Source organism: Eulemur rufifrons, chromosome 14, assembly GCF_041146395.1.
Source record: "Eulemur rufifrons isolate Redbay chromosome 14, OSU_ERuf_1, whole genome shotgun sequence".
Lineage (NCBI taxonomy): Eukaryota > Metazoa > Chordata > Mammalia > Primates > Lemuridae > Eulemur > Eulemur rufifrons.
This window is the reverse complement of record NC_090996.1, coordinates 20,392,325-20,416,584: the sequence shown is the minus strand read 5'-3', so window position 1 is coordinate 20,416,584 and position 24,260 is coordinate 20,392,325. Positions and strand designations below refer to the sequence as shown.

At 36.1% G+C, this 24,260-nt stretch overlaps 1 protein-coding gene across 3 annotated transcripts in view; it reads left to right on the top strand.

Annotated features, from left to right (window-relative positions):
* Positions 1-20,262, top strand: part of RBBP6 (RB binding protein 6, ubiquitin ligase) — a 34,874-nt gene extending 14,612 nt beyond the window's left edge. Inside the window, exons 4-18 of one of the 3 annotated variants that reach the window (XM_069486801.1) lie at positions 1,440-1,484; positions 3,563-3,651; positions 3,771-3,867; positions 4,278-4,417; positions 7,191-7,363; positions 8,549-8,652; positions 8,768-9,105; positions 10,570-10,666; positions 10,795-10,873; positions 10,988-11,042; positions 12,724-12,792; positions 14,523-14,885; positions 15,178-15,279; positions 16,136-17,884; positions 18,274-20,262. In XM_069486801.1, the coding sequence (XP_069342902.1) occupies positions 1,440-1,484; positions 3,563-3,651; positions 3,771-3,867; positions 4,278-4,417; positions 7,191-7,363; positions 8,549-8,652; positions 8,768-9,105; positions 10,570-10,666; positions 10,795-10,873; positions 10,988-11,042; positions 12,724-12,792; positions 14,523-14,885; positions 15,178-15,279; positions 16,136-17,884; positions 18,274-19,843 (5,070 nt within the window). In that variant the 3' untranslated portion in view covers positions 19,844-20,262. The remainder of the gene's footprint in view (positions 1-1,439; positions 1,485-3,562; positions 3,652-3,770; positions 3,868-4,277; positions 4,418-7,190; positions 7,364-8,548; positions 8,653-8,767; positions 9,106-10,569; positions 10,667-10,794; positions 10,874-10,987; positions 11,043-12,723; positions 12,793-14,522; positions 14,886-15,177; positions 15,280-16,135; positions 17,885-18,273) is intronic. The other 2 variants (XM_069486803.1, XM_069486804.1) reach the window with 2 other exon arrangements.
* Positions 20,263-24,260: the final 3,998 nt, after the last annotated feature.

The window sequence follows — 24,260 nt, the reverse complement described above, 5'->3', positions numbered from 1 at the left end:
ATTCTGCGTAAAAATAGAATATGTATTCTTTTGGGTTTTTTCCGACTTACCCTTTGAGATTAGTTCTTAATGGAAAAAATACTTCAAAGCTAGGCAAGAATGAGAACCCATTGACAAATTATGTGGTTATTCAGTTATGTATCAGGAATGTGGGATTAGTGCATTGTAAACTCTTCATAGCCCCTCAATGTGGAGCAGAGAACCTTTTGTCTGAATAAACATCCCAGTGATGTCCATCAAAATAACTTTTAAAATTCTAAGATATTTTTGAGATGTATCTTAACAGTTAGCCAACATTGTTTTTATTTACATTATTGAATCCCTACTGTGGTGGGCAAGACTAAGAACTTCATATTGAGACTGGTTACATTTCTATTCCAGGCTTGTAGATCATACTGCTTTTATTTTAATACTCTTAGTTTTCTGGAATACTTGCATAATATCCGATGAAGACTTTTTTCTTTGATCCAGACATCTTGTTACATTCCCTCCATTTTAAAACAAGAGTTCTGACCAATAATGCATGAGAAACTTACAACATGTTGAATAAGGAACCTACCTACTACATAGGAAGCTGTAGGGAAATCATATCTTCAGGATTACGTGCTAAAGATACCTGTGTGAGTGTGTGTTCACACAAACATATACACTTTTTAAAAACTAATGTTAAAATCATTTTAGGGGATCAAATAATTTAAAATTTTTTAAGTAATTTTTAAAGCACTCTTATATCTTATATATATTTGCTCTGTTTGATTAAATTGTTTCTTTTTCCCAAATACTAGAACCCATCATCATATGTGACAGCTGTTTTCCCTTTCCCCAAGCTGCCTTTGTTTTCCCTTTTTTTGACTTAACATCTTTGCCCTGATAAAGCTGTGGTTTCTTTGTTACTCTTTGTGTTAGAGAATAAACAAACTTATTCAGGCTAAGCAGTACATGCTCAAAAAAGAAAAAACATAGCAATTATACCAGAGCTATTATTTATTAAAGCAATCATCTGAGCCATTAAAGAGCTGCTTGTTTTTACAATATTGTATAAAAGCATTCTGGGAAAATTAGAAAGATTTCTTTTTCTCTCTTCTAGTGTACACTGTCTTGAGCATTATCAAATTTAGAGACCATTGAGAGACAAGGGACTCTTAGTATTTAGTCACCACTCTAAACAGATTTTCTATGTGATATACTTTTCTTTACCCCATTTTTTTTCATTGTGATTGAGTCCCCCCCAACTGATAGCCTTTATAACTATGTGTGAAATATGTAGAGAAGGATTAAGTCAGTTGAGTTACACTTTCAGGCTTAAAACAAACTAACAGTCTGTAGAAAACTAAGAAAATGCCCAATATTTGAACATTAAGTGTCAGTAGGGGCTAAATGATCACTTTAAGATGTTTTCAGTTTGGAACTTGAATGTGTGTTTAATTTTTTGTGAACAGATTGATGACCCTTCCGCGTCTATTTCTCTGGCCCAGCTTACAAAGGTATATATATATATTCTTGAAAATATAAGTCTTTTTCTAACATTGTATTTTTTTTTTTTTGATGTGGAACAGTTTTTTAAGAGGGGTTGGGGGAGGATGTATTTGGCAAAAGCATTGTACATATTTTTACTATCCTGTAAAGAGTAGTTGCCGTTTTGAGAAGATAGGGGCGTACTTTGTCAGCCTCAGCGTAATGTTGGAGTATTGTTCATCTTCAAGACTTCAAGACACGAAGCTACACTTAATCATTTTTTTCTCGCATACATTTTTTAAAATTATACATTGGAAACTAACAAGGTTCTGGAGGCATTTCCTGGTTTTGGCTGTAAATTATGTGGACTTTTCTAAAGCAGCCAAAACAGAAGATTTCCTTTACACGGACGATTGCATGGTTATTCCTTGAATATTTGAATTGATCCCATGAAGGTCAATATTTTAAATGTGATACAGTTGTTTCTTTATGCTATAGACTTGTAGTCTGTCTACATTAGAAAAAAAGTTTTAAACAACCTAATTTGTTTGAACACAGACTACATGAATTGTGTAAGTGTATAAAGTCATTTAAAGGAATATACCAATGTGTATGTTTAGCAGAGGGGCAAACTGTTACCTCCTGAAATCATTGTATATGCCATGTTTTGCGATTAAGATTGCTTGAATTTTCTGCTCAAGAATGTGTATCTTTTATTTGGGAAAGCACTAGTGATGGATTACTTTTTAAAACAATACATTTAGCTTACAAATTGTGCTTTAAAAAAAAAAAAGAATAGGCAGACTTTTGAGGGCCAAGAAGGAAGTTGTCTAGCTTTCTAAAAATCCTTTTTTCCCCACATCAGAACTGTGAAACCAAATTTAGCAACCAAGATTAATGAAAAAATGGGTTTTCCATTAGTGCTGTCCCTATCTTGTCCTTAGCTTTGTTATAGGTTGTGTCCTTTTCCCCTAGAATGTATCCCCCAAAAATGTCCTGGTAGCAAATTGCTTTTTAAGCTCCTATTCTGGGAAAACTACACATTGAAATTGATTCTAAAACATAAAGTGGACTAAGACTGTCCTATTTTATAATTCTCTAATGCAAAGTGGTTTAGCATAGAGTTAACATTTTAGTAGTTTATAGTTTACTGTTTTTATTCTTATGTACTGTAAGGACCATATTTGAGTTTTGGTCTTTTCCTACCATTGTTTCTTTGCGGGGAGAAGTTGGGGAGTTTGGGGATTGTTTTTTTTTTTGTTTTTTTTTTTAACTACAGGTATTTGTAAAATAATGTTTGGGTTCAAACAAATTAGTTGTTAAATATCTGTAATCCAGTTTTCTGTAAATGTTGCTGTTGTTCTCAGCTCTGTTAATGTTAAGCATTCTTTGTATATAAATTTACAATAAAATGTTAAAACTGGTTGCTTGTTTTGTGGATGAATGTAAAGACAAACCCAATGAATGGCTGATATGACTGCTAGGTGCTTGAAGATTCAAGTTATTAGAAATCACTCCCTTAGACCCTGCTTATATCTATTGTATCTAATACCTTAAAGGTGGAGCTATGAAGCTCATAAAATTTATCTGGAGAGTTGAATTTGAAATTATGAATGCTCAGTGCACATCTTTTGTACTTAATTTGAAACTGACACCACTACCTAAAAAGCCTTCTGACTTCTAATACCTGCTACATAATGTGTTTGGTCATTCTACCCCAACCCCTACCTCCAAGTTATAAGTTACAATGTCAATGCTCTGACACTTGAATTATTTTCATGATTTTAAAACATCAAGTGTTTTTCTTCTAACTTAATCTCAGTCTTTAACTCTTAGAGGAGTAGTATGTAAATCTCAATGTAAGGTACAAACAGGGTCTAAGGTTTGAGTGCCCCCACAAAGATTTTCTTCAGCCTCACGGACACCCAAACATCATGTAATGACCTAAGGAATTCTCAGTGCCTCTTCCAGGTTATACATGTAAATAGCTGTTTTTAATGCAAGGTTAGTTAGATACTGCTCTTTACAGGATGAGTGGTGTTGTCTTTGGCTGTGTGGTCTTAACTGTGTTTCTAATGTGTGTGTCAAATAATTACCTATTAAACAGACTGCCAATCTGGCTGAAGCCAATGCTTCTGAAGAAGATAAAATTAAAGCAATGATGTCGCAATCTGGCCATGAATACGACCCAATCAAGTAAGTTCATAAATATTTTATACTAATAGGAACCTTTGGGGTGGGTTCCCCCCCAAATCAAAAACGTTATTTTTTTTAAAGTCCTTATATACATGTAATTTTTTTTTTTCCCCTTTTAGTTACATGAAGAAACCTCTAGGTCCACCACCTCCATCTTACACTTGTTTCCGTTGTGGTAAACCTGGCCATTATATTAAGAATTGCCCAACAAATGGGGTAAGTCCAAAGTAGAAACTATGGTACATCTTTTGGTTTTTTTAGAATTATTTCTAGCCGTCTTGTTTTTCTTGGTAAATATTGCCTTCTCTATTACAGTAGCTAATGAGCATGACCTCTGGAGTCAAATTTGCCAGGCTTCAAATCTTGGTTCTGCCACTTAATAGCTAAGTGAGCTTGAGCATGTTACTTGCTCTCTCCAAGCCTGACTTTTCTTCTTGGAAATGGAAATAATAATAATGCTTACCTCACATGGCAGTTGTGAGGATTAAATGAGATCATATATGTAAAACACTACAAATAATATAAGTAGTTAGTAACCTCTGTGTCATGTTAGCTAATTTATTAAATAAAGGTAACTGCATTTTCCCTTCCTCTTCTCCTCTTCCTTCCCCCCCCCCCCCAAATAGGATAAAAACTTTGAATCTGGTCCTAGGATTAAAAAGAGCACTGGAATTCCCAGAAGTTTCATGATGGAAGTGAAAGATCCTAATATGAAAGGTGCAATGCTTACCAACACTGGAAAATATGCAATACCAACTATAGATGCGTAAGTATGCAAATTAGGTATGACCTATGGAGGCTACAGTTAGTCCCAGGGTGCAGTGTTTTAATCTTGGGCTTGTAACTTGGCTACTTGGATTCCTTGAGCACTTTGTATACCAAGATCATTAGTCTCCACTTGTTACATTTCTGTGAGGCTGCAGTCTGCTCCATTTAAAGCAAATTTAAAATGGATTTGGGGATTTTTGTTATCACTGAGTGCCACTTCCCTTGTAGTCTTCTGATTTTTTCTTTTTCTGTCATTCCCGGCTTTCTTCCTCATTCACATACATACTCCCACATAATTTTATTATATATGCTGCTTGCATTTTTTGAGTGAACAAAACAGATTGTAATCATTTTCAGAAACGAGGCTTAAGAATAAAAGTTCTGCAAGATGTCAAGGCAAATTTAAGTGCCAAGCATAAATGAAATACCGAGGTATCTTGAATAAGTTTGGATACAGCATGTGAGTAGGATTTATTTTATAAACCATTAGTTCAGATCAGCTATTACTCTATAACACACCTGGTGCTTATTTTTAATCTGTATTCAGATTTTATGAGCCAGTTTTTAATAAAATGGACAGACATGAAAATCTAGTGACATGGTTCGACTAGATAACTTCCTATTTTACCTGCTTTTATTACTGTGTTTATCTTTTTTATTATCTTCAGTTGTGGATTCGTAATATATAACACAATATTAAATGTTCCTTTGGACCATGGTTGCTTAACTATTGTGCATAAGAATCTTCTACAAAAATCTGTTAAAAGATTCTGGTCAGGTAGAGTGACCTTGGGCAAAAAAGGAGAGAGATTCTGGATGATCTGTCCCCCACCCCTTAGTTTTTGATTTAGAAGTTATATGAAAAGACCCTAATTCTGCATTTTTAGCAGGTCTTCCAGGAGATTATGAAGGTAGGGGATCCTCAGAACATACTTCGAGAAACATCAGTTTAGAGAATAGTTGTTTATGTTCTCAGTGACCAAGAATATATATATATATATATATATGAAAAACTCTATATAGAAACACAGATTTCCTCAGCTTCATGCTATAAATATTGTTGTAGTATAGTGAGCAGGTGGGGATAATAAAAATGGCTATTCTATGGAATGATACTGAAAAAATTAAATGGTCTTGAATATATACTTTTTAGTAAATACAATGTTTTAGTTCACAGTTAAGAATTAGTTTTCCTAAACTCCCAGCCCTGCTTACTTCCTCAGCTTCACCCCCATCTATTTTTTTTATCAGTCACCATCCTGTGTTTTTGTGGTTCATCTTAGAACAGTCTGTTGTTATGCTTTTTCTAAGTCAGAGACATTTCATAGATGCCACCAAACAACTTTAGGTTGAAATTGGTGATTTTTACAGACACAGTTTAAGAGCAGACCGCTTCATCTATATTATGTAAAAGTTTTTAAGGAATAGAAATTTGTGTTGGAAAATTAATATCCCCTGTGCACCCTAACTAATAATTAACTTCATTGCTTTTGAATGCTGAAATACAAAAGCCCATTTGTGCCAAACACACAGCAAATATTGGGGAAAGATGGGAGCCCAGCTATTTTAAATGAAACTTTCACCCTCTCCACTAACACCACTGATAAGCAACTCAGACTCTTCTTCTGTTTCTTTTTCTATCCTCTGTTCTCCTCTTTTTTTTTTTCCCCCCTTTTCTTTTCTTTTCTCTCTTTTGGGCAGTGGGAGACTCCTCTTTCACAAATTGGGAACAATGGGGCATAAGCAAATTGATACTTATTTCTGGAATCGTGGTGATGTCTATGGAGCAACTGCAACACAAATAACACACCTAAGGTACCCTACTGCGTACAGCTGAGATTCTTTCATTTTCAGCATTGAGATAAACACACTCTGTTCCTAAATGATATAGAAAGGATTTCTCTAGGAATTCCTATGTTTTACAAATTTGCCTGATTTCAGAGAAGATGGGGGCGTAGAATCAGAGGTGAGAAGTTTGAGAAGAGCTTTTTTATTTTTTAATACTATATTTAATACCAGCATTTCTGCAAAATGCATTTCTACAAAAGAAAAAACTGGACCTGGAATGTTTAATGAGGTGTTACTTCACATTTTTGTAACACATACTTTGATCATTTAAGTCATTAATATTTCTTAATTGACTATAAATAAATTAATCTCTCTTAAAATGCTAATTATAAGTAGGTCATTGGTTTTGAAGTCTCATTCTTTAATTATTTGTGTGGTGAAGACATAATAATTTCTCTTGAACTATCTTCTCTTAATTATATAATGTCAGAACTAATTTTAGTTTCTCATCTTGTGGCATTCACTTCAGTGCCTTCACAGGTTTGGGGTACTGTTAGAATATGGAGAGGGAAGTTTTGGTTTGGTTTGGTTTGGTTTTTTTCCCGCCAAGAAACATGGAGTAGACAAAATGTGATTAGATTGTTACCTAAGTTGGGATCCTGTCCCTGCCACATGAATAGAGCTTTCTGGCACTAAAAATGTTGCTTTATCTCTCTGGCCCTCAGTACTTAAGAGTTATGGATTCTAAGATCTTTTTAGCTGTTTTTATAGCATTTATTTGTTTCTTTTTGTTATATTTGTTTAGAGTTTTGTGTCTTTTTGTTGTTAGGGGGAGGATATGTATAATTGCTGCCTTATTTTGGAAGATATGCTTGTCTAAACTAATTTGGCATTGTACTGAATTATAATTTCCTGTGTAGAAAATGTAGCATGAATGCTCTGCCTTCTTAACAATGTTAAAACATGAAAATCTTCTTTTACAGAGAAGCATATGCAATTGGGAAGAAAGAAAAACCACCCTTTCTACCAGAGGAACCATCTTCTTCATCAGAAGAAGATGATCCTATCCCAGATGAATTGTTGTGTCTCATCTGCAAAGATATTATGACTGATGCCGTTGTCATTCCCTGCTGTGGAAATAGTTATTGTGATGAATGTAAGAAATGATGAACCTTTGCAGATGTGTATTTTAGAATATTTGTGTTTACTTGGAAAAGCTCTTGATTAAAATATGCAATGTTGATAATAAGTGTTGAGAATGAGCATTTAATTAGTGAAAACTGTTAGAGCACAGTGGCATCATCGTAGCTCTCTGCAACCCTCCTGCCTCAGCCTCCCAAGTAGCTGGGACTACAGGCATGTGCCACTGTACCCAGCTAATTTTTCTATTTTTAATAGAGATGGGGGGGGGGTCTCACTCTTGCTTAGACTGGGCTTGAACTCCTAAGCTCAAGCAATCCTCCTGCCTCGGCCTCCCAGAGTGGTAGGATTGTAGGCGTGAGCCCCTGCGACCAGCCTGTTGCTACATTTTTTAAACAATAGCCTCTTTGTCCCTTTATGTATTAGAATTGACAACCTCCCTTACCTTCATCAGGGCAACTATATTGAGGTTTTTTTTAAGTACAGAATTTTTAAAATCTTTTGGGCCTTAGATAATTCTGGAAATATTCTTAAATGGTACCTAAATCCACTTTCCTGGATTGTGAATAATAGCTTATCCTAAAATTTCTAGGTATAATTAAACCAGCTTCATGTAAACATATTACCCAGGATTTGCCATGTGGTTGTGATCTTTTTTTTTTTTTTTTTTTTTTTGATCACTTATATTGGCACTTAGTTTTTTTTCCTGCCACTTAGCCTAAGTTTGTCCCTTCTTACGTGGGAGAAAATGGGTGCTATCTGAAAATTTCACTATTCAGTCCCGCCCTGGTCTTTTTAACTTCTGTTTCTTTCTTTCTTTCTTTTTTTTTTTTTTTTTTTTTTGAGGCAGAGTTTCACTCTTGTTGCCCAGGCTGTGATCATAGCTTACTGCAACCTGAGACTCCTGAGCTCAAGTGATCCTCCTGCCTCAGCCTCCTGAGTAGCTGGGACTATAGGCATGCACAGCTATGCCCAACTGTCACTTCTCTTTTTAATGTAGCATAGGTCATAAGAAAAATTAGAGCAGAGGAGTGCTTTAAGATGAGATTTTACTTAAATCTCTTACTCTAAGAAATGATTGGTGCTATGTGCTTGGAAAACAGTAATGTAACTGAACTGATGTGAGCTATCTTTTTAATTCATTCTATAAACACTTGAGTTTCCAATGTGCTTTTATTAATATTTAAAATCTTATACATAGGTATAAGAACAGCACTCCTGGAATCAGATGAACATACGTGTCCAACATGTCATCAGAATGATGTCTCTCCTGATGCTTTAATTGCCAATAAATTTTTACGACAGGTAGCTATCTTTGTGTCCCTTTTATGAAAAAAAAATTTTAATCTTTTAACTGATTTATGTACTTGGGTGAATATTACATTACATTTTTCTGCATTACTATGTTTGTTATCTATAGGCTGTTAATAACTTCAAAAATGAAACTGGTTATACAAAAAGACTACGAAAACAGTTACCTCCACCGCCACCCCCAATACCACCTCTGAGGCCACTCATTCAGAGGAATCTACAACCTCTGATGAGATCTCCAATATCAAGACAACAAGATCCTCTGATGATTCCAGTGACATCTTCGTCAACTCACCCGACTCCTTCTATATCTTCATTAACTTCTAATCAGTCTTCCTTGGCCCCTCCTGTACCTGGAAATCCATCTTCTGCTCCAGCTCCTGTACCAGATATAACTGCAACAGTATCCATATCCGTCCATTCAGAAAAATCAGATGGACCTTTTCGGTAAGTTTGAGTTTTTCAGTGTTAGAAAACATAAGAGGTCAGTGATGTAGTTTGGGGGTTTTTTGGACCCTGCTGAGATACAGGATGTAGTTTGTTACTGTTGTATAATACTGCTTGAACAGTTTTCTTAGTGGACCACTGTGCTCAGTACGGTGGGATGACTTGTAAGAAATGACTTAGTCTTATTGAGGGAAGAGCCAAATGAAGGTCATTTATATGCCAAATGATTAAGCATCCCAAGGTCAAATAGAGGTTGTCCCTATTAAACGTCGAATCATATAACAGCTCTGCAGTTCAGGGATGGGAGAATTTACTTATGGTTATAATGATGATACTAGAAAAGAGTAGATTTAAGCAGAACTAAGGACGGTTTGGATATGTAGAGAAGAGAGATAAAAACACCGAAAGAGATAGAGAGGTCAGGAATAATTGTTTTAGAGCATAATTATGTAGGAGAGTAGTGAAAACTCACAGAAATCCTACCACTTCAGAAATGAAAGGGCGCTTTCTGTGACCATGTAGTCTACTGGCTCATAAATGCTTTTAAAGAAAATCATTCAGCTTCTAGAAAATAGATGTCAGAGGACTATTTCAGATATACTAAAGCAGAATCTTTAGGGTGAGACCTTTACGTGTGTATTTAAGAGATCCACTGATCTGGTTTAGCATTTTATTTGGTTCACAGTGGGAATAGGCCCAGAGTGTTCTAAGGCTTACTCAAGATTACCCCTTCATTTTAGTGGTAGAGATAGAACTAAAAGTTACTCCTAATCCTGTGTTCTTTTTGTCCTCATACATAGTCCACACTTTGATTTCTTTTTTTAAGTTTTCTCTTCTTGCAACCAATTTCTATCATATGTAGTACTTCTTAAAAGGAGGTTCCTTCCTTTTGGAAAAGCTTTTGCACTGCATAAAGAACTCTCCAGAGGTCCAGTCCTCTCTCAACTTTCCTCAGAAATTTCATCATCTTTGACTTAACTCATCTTAATGCCAGCTGATGGATAAACTGAATTATCAACAAGCTGATTTTTACTTTTTTTTTATTAAGAGACAGTCTCTGTTTGTTTTGTTTTGTTTTGTTTTGTTTGTTCCTGCATCATTTTTGTTTTGTTTTTTCGTTACCAGTCACCAGCAGTAGGAAGAGACAGTCTCAGTGTCACACAGGCTGGCATGCAGTGACATGATCATAGCTCACTGCAGGCTCAAAATCCTGGCCTCAAGCGATCATCCTGCCTCAGCCTCTCGAGTAACTGGAACTACAGGCACACACCACCACGCCTGGCTAAATTTTTTTTATTTTTGTAGAGACAAGGTCTTGAATTCTTGGACTCAAGCAACCCTCTTGCCTCAGCCTCCCAAAGTGCTGGGATTACAGGCATGAGCCACTGTGTCCAGCCATACTTGTACTCTTAATTCTCCATTTCTGATGATTTTAATATATTGTAAATTATATTTGTTTTCTAGAGATTCTGATAATAAAATATTGCCAGCTGCAGCTCTTGCATCAGAACATTCGAAGGGAGCCTCCTCAATTGCAATTACTGCTCTTATGGAAGAGAAGGTAAATTTCATTGGCTCTTAAATTTGGAGTTTTTTTGTAGTGGAGGTTTTTTTGGTTTGTTTTGCTAGTTTTGTTTTTAACATTTCTTTTTTTAAAATTGTTCTGTTTATTTGTGCTTGTTCCTAAAGGGTTACCAGGTGCCTGTACTCGGAACCCCATCTTTGCTTGGACAGTCATTATTGCATGGACAGTTGATCCCCACAACTGGTGAGTAAAATCATTTTGGTTTAGACCTTTGTTCCCTTTAAAGAATAATTTTAGCTTTATTTAACATGCAATTTTATATTTACTTACAGTTTTTGCTTATTTTTTGTTTCTAAGGTCCAGTAAGAATAAATGCTGCTCGTCCAGGCGGCGGTCGACCAGGTTGGGAACAGTAAGTATATATTTAAAATAATCGTCAGATGATTGCCTTCCAAGTAGATAAGGGGAACTACAAAGTAGGCAGTGTGTTGCCAAATGCTTTTTAATATAAACACCTTTTATGTGTCAGATTAATATGCTTTTTATGTAAAATATCAAAATAAGTCATTCTTCTCTAAAATACAAAATCTTGTAAGTTCTTTCCTACTTTCTTGTCTAACAAACGGAGATCTTGCCAGGACCTTAGTTAATGAGTAGATAAAAATTACTTGAAAACTTACTTTGCATATAGGATCAGTTATTTTCCTAATAGGTTTAACTTTTTCCCATCCTTAATTTGGATGATCAAAATTTGAGTACATAAATGCATATTAAGATTAAAGTCTACCAAATAAGATTTCTCATTTTGAACAGCATGTTATAAAATCTTACTGCATATTAAAATCTAAATTTTCCGCCCAGAAATACGAAGAACTTTGCCTTCTATGGGATGTCTTGTGGCATTAAAAATCAGTACATTTATTTAATATTTTTCTATGTATGCCATTGTTTCTGTTTATATAATCCAATTTATGACTGACATATTCTGAAACTTTGATCTTTTTGTTTGACAAACTAAATTTCTTACACCAGTATATATAGGTCAAAGTAAAGCTTTAAAAAGAAAGAAAGAAAAACTAAATTTCTCCTAAAGTATGTTAAGTAAGAGGCTAGCAGAATATATCAGTAAAAGAACATGGGATTTAGAGACAGGTAGACCTGAACTTGAATCCCAACTCCTCCATTTACTAGCTACATGACAGTAGCCTCCGCTTCCTCATTTGTAGAATTGGAATGCTACTACCTACCTTAACATGTAAAATGCCTATGAGTAGTGTAGTAAAGGCAATTATAAAACACTAATTAAAATATAATATTACAGAAAATTGGCTGGGCATGGTGGCTTACACCTGTAATCCCAGCACTTCGGGAAGCCGAGGCAGGAGGATCACTTGAGACCAGGAATTCAAGACCAGCCTGGGCAGCATAGTGAGACTCCACCTCTACAAAAAAAAAAAAAAAAAAAAAATTAGCCAGGTGTGGTGGCACGTGCCTGTAGTCCCAGCTACTCTGGAGGCTGAGGCAGGAAGATCGCTTGAGCCCAGGAATTCAAGGCTGCAGTGAGCTGTGATTGTGCCACTGACAGAGCAAGAGCCTGTCTCATAAACAAATAAGTTGAGACCCTGTCTCTAAAATAAATTAAGGAGTAAATTAAAATATTACAGAAAATATAATACATTGAGGTTTAATTATTGTTATACTCCAGTTATTCAAGGGGGAATAAGCTAATTTTAGATATAATATTTGCTCAGATCTCTTCTATCTGGAACAAGTGAAGACTCAGAAAGTAGGCAGGTGTGGTGGCATACACCTGTAGTCCCAGCTACTTGGGAGACTGAGACAGGAGAATCATTTAGCCAGGAGTTTGAAGCAGCAATGTGCTATGAATCCACCACTGTATTCCAGCCTGAGCAACAGAGCAAGACCCTGTCTCTAAATAAAAGAGAGAAAGCCCATTAAAAAGAAAATCAGGATATAGGAAAAGGTTTTCCAAGTAGTTAAAATAAGTATCTTAATGTCTACACATTAAATGGTCATGTATTACACCCATGGAAAAATATACAAGCTTATTTTATCTTTTTTCTTCCACACAGTTCCAATAAGCTTGGCTATCTGGTTTCTCCACCACAGCAAATTAGAAGAGGGGAGAGGAGCTGCTACAGGTAGGCATGCTAAAAATCTGAAAATAATGATCTTATGACATACTGAAAAATATGCCACAAAGAAATTAAAGCACAGCAATGGCAGGAGAACAGGGGGTCATATGTTTGGATTTTGCTTATCTCCTAAATCCTCAGTAGTTGTCCTTAAAGAGGCCTAGAAAAGAATAAATTACATTTAGTATTTTAAATGATGGTTTTTAAGGCTGTATTGTTTATATTCCTTCCCAGTGATTACTTTCTCCCTGTGAGCACACAGCATAATATTGGCTTGCATTTGCCCTCTTTGGAGGGTAGTAAATGAAAGGGTAGAAATGAAAGTAGTGGAAGAAAGTCATTAAAGCCCAGACAATATTTAGGATATCAATTTAAGATGAAAATTAACTAGCTCAGCTCCCAAGTGTGAAGAAGAATTGCATTTATTTCTCTTCTAGACTCAACTGTCCTAGTCATCCCTTACCTTCCTTTTTCCAAAAGAAGAGACAAGGATATTGTTAGGGGCTCTTGCCCTTGGCAGTCACAGGCAATATTAATCTAAGAAGTAAGCCAGATAGGTCTTATTGTCTAGGTCATAGTCTCCTCCCGGGTAAAGGGGCCTCCAAAACTGTATAACAAGAATATTAAGAGTATCTTCTAGTGCTCCATTGAGAATTGCTAAGCTTATGAAGATTTACTATTTCATTACTAGAATTCACATGTTAAAAGAAGCTAATATTTACTAATTCATGGCTTTCTGAAAAGAGACTTAAAATCCAAACCCCTGCTACTGCTGTTGTGTGCCAGTTACCTATAATCTAAAGAACCTTTAGCTTAACACAAGTAAGCCCACTTTGTTTCTTTGATGAAGCACAAAGAAACTTTAGCCGGCACTTATTTTTACTTAACCTTTTGAGAGAAGACATTGAGATTTTTAGTTGTTAATTACAGATCTTAAAACTGGTATTCTACTTTGTATGATCTTCACCCACTTCCTCAAGAAAGGTGGTTATAGGAAGTGGTTTTTCTTCATTCAAACTTTGGGCACAAAAGGCATTTTGCAGAGAACTAGGTCACAGTAGCATTGACCTGTCAGTTCCTTCAAAAGACAGATGAGGAAGTAACAGGTAATAATTAGTGGAGTGATAATCAATGTAAACTTCACAAAAGAGAACTTTTAAATATAGTATCTTCAGACCAGGTGTGATGGCTCATGCCTATAATTCCAGCACTTTGGGAGATCAAGGCAAGAGGTGAGGCTAGGAGTTCAAGACCAGCCTGGGCAACAAAACGAGACCCCCTTTCTACGAGAAATTTAAAAATTGGCTTGGTGTGGTGGTACTCACTTGTATTCCCAGCTACTTGTGAGGCTGAGATGGAAGGATCACTTGATCCCGGAAGTTAGAGGTTGTAGTGAGTTATGATCATGGCACTGCACTCCAGTCTGGGTGACAGAGCAAGACCCAGCCTCTAAATATATATATATGTATATATATATATAAAATTTTTTGTTAATGATAGTATTTTCATATAGAGAAAGTCCTATAAATTTGTATCATCTCAGTCCCTAAGTGGCCTTAAAAATAAGGTTTTGTTATAGAGTTACTTTTACAAGTAAATGCTACCAGTGTTTCTATACTCCTTGAATAGTTGAATCTATTCCATTGTTTGTAAGTTTGAAAATAGTTATGGATAGAAAAGACAAACTTAGATAACTTTAATTTGAAGGAATAATATCTTGGAATTTATTTCTCCAGAAGTATAAACCGTGGGCGACACCACAGCGAAAGATCACAGAGGACTCAAGGCCCATCACTACCAGCAACTCCAGTCTTTGTACCTGTTCCACCACCTCCTTTGTATCCACCTCCTCCCCATACACTTCCTCTCCCTCCAGGTGTTCCTCCCCCACAGTTTTCTCCTCAGTTTCCTCCTGGCCAGCCACCACCTGCTGGGTATAGTGTCCCTCCTCCAGGGTTTCCTCCAGCTCCTGCCAATTTATCTACACCTTGGGTGTCGTCAGGAGTACAGACAGCTCATTCAAATACCATCCCAACAACCCAAGCACCACCTTTATCCAGGGAAGAATTCTATAGAGAGCAACGACGACTAAAAGAAGAGTAAGTATTTTAATTTGAAATTATTATACACTTTTTTCATTTTCTGATATAACATTAAATAGGTTTCTTTGGAAACATTTTCCAGTGTTTCCAGTTAGTACGAGAAAATTCACCTAAAATTTAAACCAAAGCCATATAAGCAACTTCCTCAGGGATTCCTAGTTATTTATAGTTTTAAACTGGAAAACTAATGACAATTTCATTCATTTCATTCATGATCTAATTACATTTGTCTTGTTAGTTTTCTTAAATGGTTTTTGTTAACTTTCACTCTTTAACTTTATTTTACTAGGGAAAAGAAAAAGTCCAAGCTAGATGAGTTTACAAATGATTTTGCTAAGGAATTGATGGAATACAAAAAGATTCAAAAGGAGCGTAGGCGCTCATTTTCCAGGTTAGTGTTTTGCAAGCCTTCACAACAGAATTACAAATGGGACTTTGAATATCCAGGGATTAGCTATGGATATAAATAACATTGCACTTACGGAATTTTTCTGATTCGGTCTAGGTATACAGAAATGAAGATATAGCTTATTTCCCTATATCTGTTTAATGAAGTAATGTCTCAGTGTAAATTCTATTCTGTAGAACTAGCAGTTTATGGGGATTAAATTGCCCTTGTCCCTTGAAGTTATTTATAGTGTGAAATAATTGGGAAATGTTTTTGGAAGGAAAGAAATAGGAGAATAGCCAAAGAACATTTCTGAGGACCCTTTTACCGTAAGGCTACAGCTTCTTGCTGGAACATTAACCTGTGTAATTAAATTGAAGTAGTGGTAGAATACAAATTGCTTTATTGCTAGAAAAACTGAATTATAAAAATTCCCTGGAAGTTTGTTTAAAAGTCTTTATTTTTTATCCTTACACTTTAAATGTGGTTCCTTTTAAAACTAGGCTATTGGCCAGTATAGGACAAAAAATGGACTCCTACTTAAATAATTAGATAGGAAGTGAAATTTAATTTAATTGGCATTTTATTTAATGTTAGTTAGCTCATATAACTCACGGTACATTAATGCACTCCACTCTAATTGTTAAGATTTCACTTTTATTTTGTAACAAGTGATTGCTCTGATTTGTGCACTTTATTCCATTTCAATAGAGGTCACTGCACCTCTTTAATCATCTCAGATGAAACTTGATATAAAGAAAGATGAAACCGTGAGGACAGAATGCTAGAATCTGAGATTCTGTATTTTATTTTGTGTATATTTCTCAACTATCAACTATTGTTTTGTTTTTGTTTCTAGGTCTAAATCTCCCTATAGTGGATCCTCATATTCAAGAAGTTCATATACTTATTCTAAATCAAGATCTGGTTCAACACGTTCACGCTCTTATTCTCGATCATTCAGCCGCTCACATTCTCGTTCCTATTCACGATCACCTCCATACCCCAGAAGAGGCAGAGGCAAGAGTCGAAATTACCGTTCACGGTCTAGATCTCATGGATATCATCGATCTAGGTCAAGGTCACCCCCGTATAGACGCTATCATTCACGATCAAGATCTCCTCAAGCGTTTCGGGGACAATCTCCTAATAAACGTAATGTACCTCAAGGGGAAACAGAACGTGAATATTTTAATAGATACAGAGAAGTTCCACCACCTTATGACATGAAAGCTTATTATGGGAGGAGTGTTGACTTTAGAGACCCATTTGAAAAAGAACGTTACCGAGAATGGGAGAGAAAATATAGAGAGTGGTATGAAAAATATTATAAAGGTTATGCTGCTGGAGCACAGCCTAGACCCTCAGCAAATAGAGAGAACTTTTCTCCAGAGAGGTTTTTACCACTTAATATCAGGAACTCTCCCTTCACGAGAGGCCGCAGAGAAGATTATGTTGGTGGGCAAAGTCACAGAAGTCGAAACATAGGTGGCAACTATCCAGAAAAGCTTTCCACAAGAGACGGTCACAATCAGAAGGACAATACAAAGTCAAAAGAGAAGGAGAGTGAAAATGCTCCGGGAGATGCTAAAGGAAATAAGCATAAGAAACATAGAAAAAGAAGAAAAGGGGAAGAAAGTGAAGGTTTTCTGAACCCAGAGTTATTAGAGACTTCTAGGAAATCAAGAGAACCAACAGGTGTTGAAGAAAATAAAACAGACTCATTGTTTGTTCTCCCAAGTAGAGATGATGCTACACCTGTTAGAGATGAACCAATGGATGCAGAATCCATCACTTTTAAATCAGTGTCTGAAAAAGACAAGAGAGAAAAAGATAAACCAAAAGCAAAAAGTGACAAGACCAAACGGAAAAATGATGGATCTGTGTCCAAAAAAGAAAGTGTAAAACCTGCTAAAGGACCCCAAGAAAAACTAGATGGAGAGCGTGAAAAATCTCCTCGATCTGAACCTCCACTTAAAAAAGCCAAAGAGGAGACTCCAAAGACTGACAATGCTAAATCATTATCTTCCTCTCAGAAAGATGAAAAGATCATTGGAACCCCTAGAAAAGCTCACTCTAAATCAGCAAAAGAACACCAAGAGACAAAACCAGTCAAAGAGGAAAAAGTAAAGAAGGACTATCCCAAAGATGTTAAATCAGAAAAGCTAACTAATAAGGAAGAAAAGGCCAAGAAGTCTAATGAGAAAAATAAACCACTTGATAACAAGGGAGAAAAAAGAAAAAGAAAAACTGAAGAAAAAAGTGTAGATAAAGATTTTGAGTCTTCAATGAAAGTCTCTAAACTAGAAGTAACTGAAATAGTGAAACCATCACCAAAGCGCAAAATGGAACCTGATATTGAAAAGTTGGATAGGACCCCCGAGAAGGACAAAACTTCATCATCAACAGCTCCAGCCAAAAAAATCAAGCTCAACAGAGAAACTGGAAAAAAAATTGGAAGTACAGAAAATATATCTAATACAAAAGAGCCTTCTGAAAAATTGGAGTCAACATCTAGCAAAGTTAAACAAGAAAAAGTCAAAGGAAAGGTCAGGCGAAAAGTAACTGGGACTGAAGGATCCAGCTCAACTCTTGTGGATTATACCAGGTATCTTTCTGATGATGGGTGGGTGGGTGGTGGGTGAGGATGTTTATTTTGGGAAAAGATTTTATTTAATTTTATCCTTACTTACACTTTTATGATCATTAAGAAGGTACTGATCCTGGGGATTAGGCTGGTTGTACTCTTTTGTTTTCTTTAAAGAAAGGAATTACTAAAGACAAGGTTGTAAGTAAATTTGGGGGGTGAACCATATTTGTTTTTATGCAGTCAATCATATTCTTAAATCATGTGTATCTTTATTAGAGCAGGATAATTTGGCTTTTTAAAATTTGAAAGGACATTTATTGTATTCAAGTTAGCATTTTTCTATTTATCAATGTTTTATAATTAATAGTAAATTCTTCATTAATTAAAAATATTTTTATTCTTTTTAGTACAAGCTCAACTGGAGGCAGTCCTGTGCGGAAATCTGAAGAAAAAACAGATACGAAGCGAACTGTCATTAAAACTATGGAAGAATATAATAATGATAATACAGCACCTGCTGAAGATGTTATTATTATGATTCAGGTTCCTCAATCCAAATGGGATAAAGATGATTTTGAATCCGAAGAAGAAGATGTTAAATCTACACAGCCTATATCAAGTGTAGGAAAACCTGCTAGTGTCATAAAAAATGTTAGTACTAAGCCATCAAATACAGTCAAATATACTGAAAAAGAAAGTGAGCAATCAGAGAAAATTCAGAAATTCACCAAGGAGGTGAGCCACGAAATTATACAACATGAGGTCAAAAGTTCGAAAAACTCTGCATCTAGTGAAAAAGGGAAAACCAAAGATCGAGATCATTCAGCATTGGAAAAGGAAAACCTCGAAAAGAGGAAGAGCAGCACTCAGCCAGAGAAAGATAGTAATTTGGACCGTCTGAATGAACCGGGAAATTTCAAAAGTCTGTCTCAGTCTTCCAAAGAGACTAGAACTTCAGATAAGTATGATTCTGTTCGTGGTTCTTCAAATAAAGACTTCACTCCCAGTAGAGACAAAAAAGCCGACTATGACAGCAGAGACTATTCAAGTTCCAAACGCAGGGATGAAAGGAATGAATTAACAAGAAGAAAAGACTCTCCTTCTCGGAATAAAGATTCTGCTTCTGGACAGAAAAATAAGCTGAGGGAAGAGAAAGATTTGCCTAAAAAAGGAACAGGAGATTCCAAAAAAAGTAATTCTAGTCCTTCAAGAGAGAAGAAACCTCATGATCACAAAGCCACTTATGATACTAAACGGTCAAGTGAAGAGACAAAGTCTGTAGAGAAAAATCCTTGCAAGGATCGTGAAAAGCATTTATTAGAAGCAAGGAACAATAAAGAGTCAAGTGGCAATAAATTACTTTATATACTTAACCCAACACCAGACACACAGATTGAGAAAGAGCAAGTTACTGGGCAAATTGACAAGAATGCTGTCAAGCCTAAACCCCAGTTAAGTCATTCCTCTCGGCTTTCCTCGGACTTAACTAGAGAAACTGATGAAGCTGCTTTCGAACCAGACTATAATGAAACAGACAGTGAAAGTAATGTGTCTATAAAAGAGGAGGAAACTTCAGAAAGTGTTTCTAAGGACCTGAAAGATAAAATAATGGAGAAAGCAAAAGAGAGTGTAGACCCAGCAGCAGTTGGCCAGGCGGGCATAAGAAGCCAGAGTCAAAGCAGCCCCAGTGTCAGTCCAAGCCGAAGTCATAGCCCTTCTGGAAGTCAGACCCGAAGCCACAGTAGCAGTGCCAGCTCAGGAGAAAGTCAGGACAGCAAGAAGAAGAAGAAAAAGAAGGAAAAGAAAAAGCACAAGAAACATAAAAAACATAAGAAGCATAAGAAACATGCAGGCACTGAAGTAGAATTGGAAAAAAGCCAAAAACACAAACACAAGAAAAAGAAGTCAAAGAAGAACAAAGATAAAGAAAAGGAGAAGGAGAAAGATGACCAAAAAGTGAAATCTGTCACTGTGTAAAAGGACAGATTTTAAAAATTGACTTAATTACTAAGTCATCTGTATTAAATTTTGTTATAATGTAAAGAGATTCAAGCCTTGTAAATAATGACATGGAAGACCCTGTGCTGCACTTAAAATATTGCTGCTTGATTATTTGATTTTTACATCAGAGCTTTATAACACGAACTTTTGTACAGAATTGTGAGTTGTGACCATGTAACATGAGAGGTTTTGCTAGGGCCTATTATTTTTAACCACCATTAATTAGTTGGGGTGGAGTTTACTGTACTGTGAAATTTTCACATTTGAATTTTTTTAATTGCCTGGCAAAAGCTGATATCAGTTCTAAAATATCAGCAGAATGATTTGCTGAATTCATTACAATCCCGTTATGTCACTTTTTGATTACAATAAAAGTTTTCAGTAAACTTTTCAAATGTTGAATTATTTGCATTATTTAAAGAAAGTAGTGTCATACCTCTTCCCCCTTCCATTTCTCCATTTTAAAAAATCCTTTGATTTTTTTAAATATAAACTGAACTGAATATACAAAATTCTAAACTAAACATTGAAGATACACTTCATAGGCGGACTGGTGGTAGATGGCCAGAAATAAATCAGGACTAATTGGAAATGTGGTTAAATAAATCTAGGAGAGTCTTGATATAGTAATGTAAAAGTCTGAATTTGTAAAAAGGTGTGGATTTAAATTTTAGAAATAAGGAATTGTGATGTTTATGGCCACATTTTTCTTAAAACCCTGGTAAATGAGTATTAGATTCCTTGATAAAGTGGAACGCAGCTAAGCCAGTGAGTCTGTGGCCCACCTAATCTGCTCAGTTGCCAAAGGCAAGCAGTAAGCACTGTGATAAGACTGAGGGGCGTCCTTCATTACTATAGTTCAGGAGGCGGATTGTGGACAATGAAAAGCTACTGGGAGGATTTGGGGGGAATGAGAGAATGGTGATTTAGAAACGTGGTGGTGTAAATAGGGATTAAGAAAATAATCTGTATTAAGAAAAGGGAAAAGGGACCAGTTCCGGCCTGTGCTGGTGGTCCTAGAGCACTGTGTCGGTGGCATGGACTTTGGTAGCAGAAGATGAAGGAAAGGGTTGACATTAGCAGCAGTGTCCTATTAACCTGCCCTAATTCGGTATTTCCCGAGTGTGCCCTGTGTGCTGTACTGTATACTATTGTTGGGGCTCAGTTTTAAGTGGTGTACACACTTTTTTGAATTTTTTTAGTGTAACATTTTATATTTTCAGAAAACTATAAGTGATTTAAAGAAAAATTATATAGGTAACACAAGTACTATAAACATGAAAGCTGTTCAGGGCTGAATTAAATTTGAGAAATGCTGCCTTTGAGTCAAATCAGCTTTTCCTCTAAAGGGCTCTGCTTTTTTTGTGATAGTTAACTACATTTGCTTATTCCCAGACACCTCTATTGTCGATGGTGGGATACCCTAACCATTCTAGCCTTTCACCACCCCACATACAACACGTACGGCCGCTTCCACTTTGAGATAATCCAGCTGGATTATATGTTTAATTCCTGCTAATCTGGACCAAAAATCAGGATTATATCTCACATTCATAGGATTTGGCACCCAGACCGACTTTTTAATCATAAATTGCATCATCTGAAGTCAGTTATGTTCCTTAAGCTCATTGTTCTTTAAGTTTAAGCTAAACTGACCTTTCACTTCATTCCTATGACAACAATTCCCCTTTTAGATTTAAGCTCCAATATTTCATCCCCAATTTGGTCTTCCAGCTCCATTCTCTGTTGGTTTTATTTAGGCCTGGGGTTTCAACTCAACTGTTACTCTTCTTTCTATTATTTCCCTTCTCTAGTTACCTATACCCTGTCGTTTCAACCATATAATAATGTCCCCAAAGCCTGCTGCACCTAAACAGCTACCCTCAAACCTGGATTAGGGTGCTGAACACTGCTTAACAAAACTGAAGGCTTGAAAGACAAATTAATTTATTTGCCAGGCGCTATGCCAAGTGCTCGTACTTTATTTAAGCACCTTAAAAATGCCAGTGGCTCTTGATGTCTTACATTACTTTAAGCAGGAAAGTCCACTGCCTATGAAAGTTCACTTCAACCGTGGATATTCCAGCCACTGCCTAACCAATTCAACCCTACCACATGGAAGAGTCGGCTGGCATGTAAGACTCCACCTATTTTTGCTGTTCTCCCAGGGTGACGTGTTATATCTCCCTATCTGGAGCACTTGGCTGTTCCATCTGACTGGAATTCACTTCCTCCTTTGCCTGCCTCATAATTTCCTCCTGATTGTTAGACAGTTAGGTTGCCTTTTTTAAATCATTCCTTCACAGTACCTGTGGGCACCCTCCCCCACCCCACCCTACACACCTGAGGTGCGACAGCATCACTGAATATGCTGTAGTCACACTTGCCAAATTGTTTTCTATGGGCTATGTTTGGTTGCCTCCCTCACTGAACTAAGCATGAACTCCTCAAAAAGAATGTCTGGGTTGGGCATGGTGGCTTAAGCCTGTAATCCAAGCACTTTGGGAGGCCAAGGCGGGAGGATCACTTGAGACCAGGGTTCAAGGCCAGCCTGGGCAACATAGCAAGAGCCCATCTCTACCAAAAATAAATGTAAAAAGCCAGGCATGGTGGCACATGCCTGTAGTCCCAGCTAATTGGGAGGCTGAGGCAGGATTGCCTGAGCCCAGGAGTTTGAAGCTGCAGTGAGCTATAATTGCACCACTGCAGTCCAGCCTGGGCAACAGAACGAGACCCTGTCATTTAAAAAAAAAAAAAAAGTCTGGTTTATATTCCAGAAGTCAAACCATGCCTTCTACATAGTAATCAATAAATGTTTGAAATAATGAAATCAAATGCTTTTTTTTAATTTTGAGGTTAAGTTTTACCAAGCAAATTAATTCTCAACCTACACAGTGGCCAGAAGAGAGATGTGTAGAGGCCAGTAAGAGCAAACTTCATGGACAACCAGCAACATGTCAATTTTTTAAGGGAGGAAATTAATTGGTGACCTACTACACAGCTTTGAGAAGTATAATAGTATCCTTCCAGTATTTAGGGGCTTTGGTGTGCCAAGGATATTCCAAAGTGTTAAAATCAGAAGCTTAAAAAAAATAACACCTTTGCTAGTGTCAGCATGCCAAATGAAGGGAGCTAAACCCTCTCCAAAATATTTAAGCCAGGGATTTCAGAGGGGTAAAAAGCTACTTTATGGTTTATTCATCCCAATTTGTGCAAGTGTCCCCATGTATGTGTTGTCCACTTTTTCCTGTCTTTAGCTCCTTTAATGAATGCTGTTCTTACTTTGTAAAACATTATATAGAACGAAGCCTCTGATTTGGAACATGCTTTTTCTGAGCCCTTTTTATACTACTGCTTATTTAATTAAGCTAGCTTCAGTGGTTCTCTGTTATTTTTAACAAGAAAAAAGCCTCATATAATATGTGTGTATGTATATATGTGTGTGTATATATAAAAATATATGTTTATTATGTATATAAAGTGTATACCCTGCTTTTTTTCTTACATATCATAAACATCCCTTTGACATTAAAAATTTTCACGAACATTTTTAATTTTGAAAATTAGAATGGTCATGAAAGGATAGAATTGGATTAAGTATGCCACTTAAACCCTTGATAAAGGGTCCTGTGGGGCTGCTGTATGTGAATAACTTCAGCATATTAATGTGAAAGAAATAGGGCTAACAGGAATATTTAAAGATTTCAGGTGAATTCTTTCAGTAATCTAAAGTATAAACAGCCTATCAAACAAGGCTCTTTTTGATATAAGCTTTTGAGATTATCTTTAGGATCATGTGAAAAGGACTTTTTAAAAAATAACTATTTCTAATTTCTTTATATACTTTTACTAAACTTAATGAGTTGAACAGTGATCTCATATTAAGGCCAACATGAACATGAATCTTACTTATCTACTTTGTTTGAAATGTGGCTATTTAGTAGTTTGCTGTGAAGTTGGCTTGGCCAGTATGAATCTTTTTCAATTTAGGTTCCTAATTTTAAACTCTTTAATAGTTAAAGATTCTACTATGAGGATGGACATACATTTAGAATTAAAAATGAAATATTCTTTTGTAGAAAGATTGACACCTTAATAACATTTCGATACTTATTTTTTAACCAAGCTTGATACATAAAGGTGGTAGACTGATTCCTTTTAATATCCCAAACACTAAAACCAGTGAAAACAAATATGATAAAAAAATGAAGATAGGGAAAACTATATCAGTGCTAGAAACCATGAAAGGATAGAAGGGACAGACATGGCCAGAAATGTGGAATTTCTGCTATAGTACCAGATCTTAAAAGTTTAAAATGGAGAAAAAAAATAGATACCCATCAACTGACAGTTCTTCCTTGAGAAAGCAGATGACCTCTTGGGAAGCTTGAGT